At 38.5% G+C, this 4,757-nt stretch overlaps 1 protein-coding gene across 1 annotated transcript; it reads right to left on the bottom strand.

Moving 5' to 3' along the window:
* Positions 1-3: 3 nt before the first annotated feature.
* On the bottom strand, positions 4-1,095 carry LOC103459926 (olfactory receptor 1571). The gene has a single exon (XM_008401865.1). It carries the CDS (start codon positions 994-996, stop codon positions 4-6), a length of 993 nt encoding a protein of 330 aa, XP_008400087.1. The 5' UTR covers positions 997-1,095.
* Positions 1,096-4,757: the final 3,662 nt, after the last annotated feature.

Below are 4,757 nucleotides of genomic sequence, written 5' to 3' on the forward strand. Positions count from 1 at the left end.
ACATTAAGTAACTAGAACTTTGATGTTTTTCTTGGTTTGCACAGCAGGTTTTAAAACTGAGCGTCTCCACTGACAGCTAAGATTCAACATGAGGATGGGTCTGATAGTCTGGTCTCTGAGGCCATAGATGAGGGAACTCAGACATTTGGGAAGAACAATTATACAGATATAAAGAAAGACCTGGATGCGCACAGCTTCAASTCTCCCTAGATTCTTTGAGATGGCTATAATCAATGAGTTGTATATTGTCGAGGACATTGTTAGGCCCATTTGCAGCAGATGCAGCAGCAGGGTCCTTCGAGCCTTGCTGGCTGATGCTTTGTCAGTGGAGGCAGAGTGAGCTGCCACAATGATGCCAGTGTAGGAGAAAGTGACAGTTACACCTCCGAGCACAAACAGAAAATAAGTGAAAGCTCTGTCATAAAGAGCAGACACCGGATCGAGAAACACGCTCTCTTTTCCACAAAAATCCATCATCTCTTTGAGCTGCAGGTCTTGGAATGAAAACTTTAACATTAAACTTAATTGTGCAACGACGTGTAATGAACTGACACACCAAATAACACAGATAACCACTCCTGTGTTTCTGATGGTGATGATGGCACTGTGTCTCAAAGGATAGCATACAGCTATGTACCTTTCTAAACACATGATCACCAGTGTAACGATTGAGGCAGAGAGTGTTAAACTGCTGAATGCYGTTAGAGCAGCACAGACCGGATACAACAATGTCAATCTAAAAGAAGACAGCAGAAACATTGACTGACTTTGTGCCAGCTGCACAGTGTCTGCAAAGAGAAGGTTAAACAGCAGAATGTAGCGAGACGTCTCCCGAAACACCTGTTTGTTCCTCAAAGTGTATAACATGGTCATGTTGATGAAGAGAAACACGGCGCACKGCAATGTTGTCATGATGGAATTTGTCAGTATCCCCAGAAGCCCCTCACGCTGCAGACTTACAGTGGTATTTAACTGAGTTTGATTAGTAAAGAACATGGCAAACACACTAAAACTATGGGACTGTTAAACACACAACACAGTGAGATACTCATAAATACACTTCATTATTAGAACAAAGATGGCTACAAAGATGTCCTAAATTTCTTTCCATCAATATGCCTCCTTTACATGCACACAGTGCCAGATCTAATGGTTGAACCTTCCATTCTATACTATTTATCTGATCAGTGCGGACACACCCCTTGCGTCTCACTACGTTTTTTTCTTCGTCATGTAGTAAGAAGTTGTGATGTAAATGTCATTGAAAATAACCATCAGTCATTCAGCCATTGAAAACAAATAAACACAATGTTTAGATTTTTTTCTTCAAGCAAAGCCAGTTTAAGTGTGGTTGAATTCCAGCTTTTAATCTTAAATGAGTCTTTATATAGTCTTTGCACTCTTTAGTTGTTCTGTATTTGCTTGTTTTGCCACTCCTAAATGAGGCCAAGCTTCAGGAGCTGAGCTTGGCCTCTTAGTTCCAGTGAAAGGATGCTTCCATGGCGAGGTGTTCCAGGCACGTTCCAGCCGGAGGAGACCCAGAGGAACACCCAGGACACGCTGGAAGGACAATGTTTATTCACACACACACAGGGCCTTTATCAGAAGCTATGCCTCAGTTTCTAATTTACCTTTTCTAGGAATGATCAAKTAAATTACTGACAAAAATGTAAATAAATGGCTTGTACAACACTTTAATAGGTGTTGTACAAGCCAGAGGATCCCAAAGCACTTCACACTACATTCAGTCATTAACCCATTCACACACTGATGGTGACAAGTTACTGGACAGTAGCAATAGCTGCCCTGGGTCACACTGACAGAGGTAAGGCTGCCATTCACCAGGCCCTCTGACTGTAACCTGCAGGAAGGGTGGTAAAGTGTCTTTAATCCCCTTAACGTGTCAAGGACACAAAGAAGAAGGCGGACAAAGCGGTCAAGTAACCCACTGGTCAAGGGATGAACTCCGACCACGTCACCACCATCATCCCTCTAAAAAGATTTTTTAGTGCACATTGACATAAGTTTGCTCACTTTTTCTCATTTCGATCCTTTTGTGTTTCAGTGTGAAGTGTGTGACCATGCATTGGATTTACGTTTTAGTAAAATMAGTTGTCTGTTGAGCTTTAATTTATCCATTTCTTTTGAGATACTTTGTAGCAAAAGAAAGTCACAACCAAAAGTTGGATTTCTTTTAGACTTTATTTGTTAGAAGTGTGAGTTGTGTTGATTTTGTCTTTGGSATGATGTAACTCTGAGGTCTAATGARCAATGCTCCATGCATTTAGCTCAATCCTCATGATGGCTTATTTAGATACATTAAATATTCATACCCCTACTCATTTATTTTTTCAGTAAATATTGACTTGATTGCATCATAAAAATGTATAACAGTAACTTTGTGTCTGTGCACAAAGTTTGAAAAGTTAAATGGTATGTTTTTAATAAACAATGAACTGAAGTTTGAAGTTTGCTTGAACCATACAGGTCTGGACATTTGTCTGAACATAAACCACCAAAACACTTTTGAGCTATGGAAGTGTCTCAAGCAGGACATTTTTGATACACGTAGGACAATGTACTCATGTGCTGCAGATTTAAATCTACTTAGTAGTTGTTGCTTTAGTGACATTTGCATATTTCACACTATTGTAAACATCAACGATATAAATTTTATATATACAACATATTTCAGATTCTGCTGTTATGGRCTCGCTGTTATTAGTCGCATATCGCTGTTCAGTAGACAGCAATATGCGTGACTGTAATTATTCTGATGATGACTGAGAACTTTGATGAACGGAAATTTGCTGTAGTTRTAGACCAACTGTTCTTCTGATTTCAGTTGTATTTTTTGTAAAACTTTACAGTAACTTCATAGTTTGARTTAATATGTAAAAATGTTACTTGTGGGGTGCTGCAGTGGCACCGAGCCAAAGCACAAGCCATGTGCGTAGGGCCTACTGCTCAATGGCCATCACAAGTTCGAGTCCTGGTCTGACTTTTGCCACCTGTCTTACCCCTCCCTCATTACCCATTTTCCTGTCTTACCACTCTCAAATAAAGGCCACTAGAGCCGATAAAACCTTAAAAAAAGTTACTTGTGGTGAAGTTTTGAAACAATTAGGAGTTTTGCTACTTTGGTACACTTTGAGGAAGTGTTTTGCACAGGGATCTTAATSTTTTCCAGTCTGGAGAGCATTGGAATTCTTCTAGTATTCTKCTGGAATACTTGAAGTATTCTAGTACTTCAAGTACACAAAAGTACTTCTGTGCATTCTAGTAATGCAAAGACTTGTGGCAAAGGTCATCGGGCCAGAACTCGAACTCATGATGACAGCCGCGTTGAGGGCCATGCACTCTACCCATGCACCGCAGCAGTGCCCCAAAAGGCAGAAACTTTTGATATAATTAACAGATTTTTGTTCACTGAATGTGTGCATTTCTTACTGAAATATTATTTTATGTTTCGTGTCCATTTGTTACACAATCAATTCATGTTATTGTTTATTTAAAGACATAATATTGAATTTAAGAAAAAAAAAAAGTCTAATCAGACATTTTGCCACCCCACTGCAGCACCTCCTCAGGGATCGTGCCCACCCCCCTCCCCCTCCCCCCATGGAAGAACTCTGGTTTACTGCTCAGYTTTTTTCCACTGGATTCTCTGGCAGCAAAGAGAGAATCTTGCATAAAAGCCCATGTGGCTCATTTAGACACATTAAAAATTTAAGCTGTTGATTCCCTTATGTCCTTTCCAAGTATCAACAAAGATATCARCGTTTTTGCTTAATTAGTCCTAATGGAAATGATGAATGTGTATCTCTGAACACAATTATGGCAGTTTATGAAGTTTATATTTGTGACTCTCCACATTATGGCAGTTTATAAAGTTTATATTTGTGACTCTCCACATGCCATTGAGCACATTGCAGCTTACTTTAGCATTGATGTTAATTTGTAGCATCAGACGGGCACACTTTGACACTTAAATTTCTTCAGAAATGCTCTAGTTTTATTTTAGATCTATCCAAAAACAGATTATTTAAACATTAAAATATTCCTTCCTGTAATATTTTCAAAAGTGAAAAAAGTCAGAGGCTCTACTAAACTTTTGTTATTGTGGAAATAAATGTTCCTGCAGCGTGACAGAAAACCTCATGTGAGGCCAAGCCTCCTGAGAAGTCATTAAGCCGTATTAAAAATTCAGATCATTAATGACTGTAAATATTGACACAGTAAATTATTCCCATTGGTGTTTAATGTTTCTAATGATGTSTGGATGAAAGGCACTACTATGTGGAAAAACTATAGGAAACTGACAAAAAAAAGTTTCACTCAATACAGTACTGACTAAATACTTAAAACAACTGCATTTTGTCAAATAGTTGACTTTATATTTAAAATTTGTTGCAGCAAAACAAAACATGTCGCTTCGTCCATGCTTCACATTTTGTATACGTTTCTTTCTTGAAAGCTGTCTTTGGTCTATCCCAAACATTTCTTCTATTTTAGTGCTTAATTTATCCGACTTTCACTTCTCTGTCCAGACATCATTTCAGAAGTCCTGGTCTTTGTCTATGTTCTCTGGAAAACTCCTCTCCTTTATGTTTTTCCTACAGTCTTTTTCTGAGACGCTTTCATTTCAACAGTAGCAAGAAGCCACTTCAGATACGATTATGACAATTTCACACTTTGGGGACATTTTAGAATAGAATAGAATAGAATAGAATAGAATAGAATAGAATAGAATAGAA

This window comes from Poecilia reticulata, unplaced genomic scaffold, assembly GCF_000633615.1.
Source record: "Poecilia reticulata strain Guanapo unplaced genomic scaffold, Guppy_female_1.0+MT scaffold_131, whole genome shotgun sequence".
Lineage (NCBI taxonomy): Eukaryota > Metazoa > Chordata > Actinopteri > Cyprinodontiformes > Poeciliidae > Poecilia > Poecilia reticulata.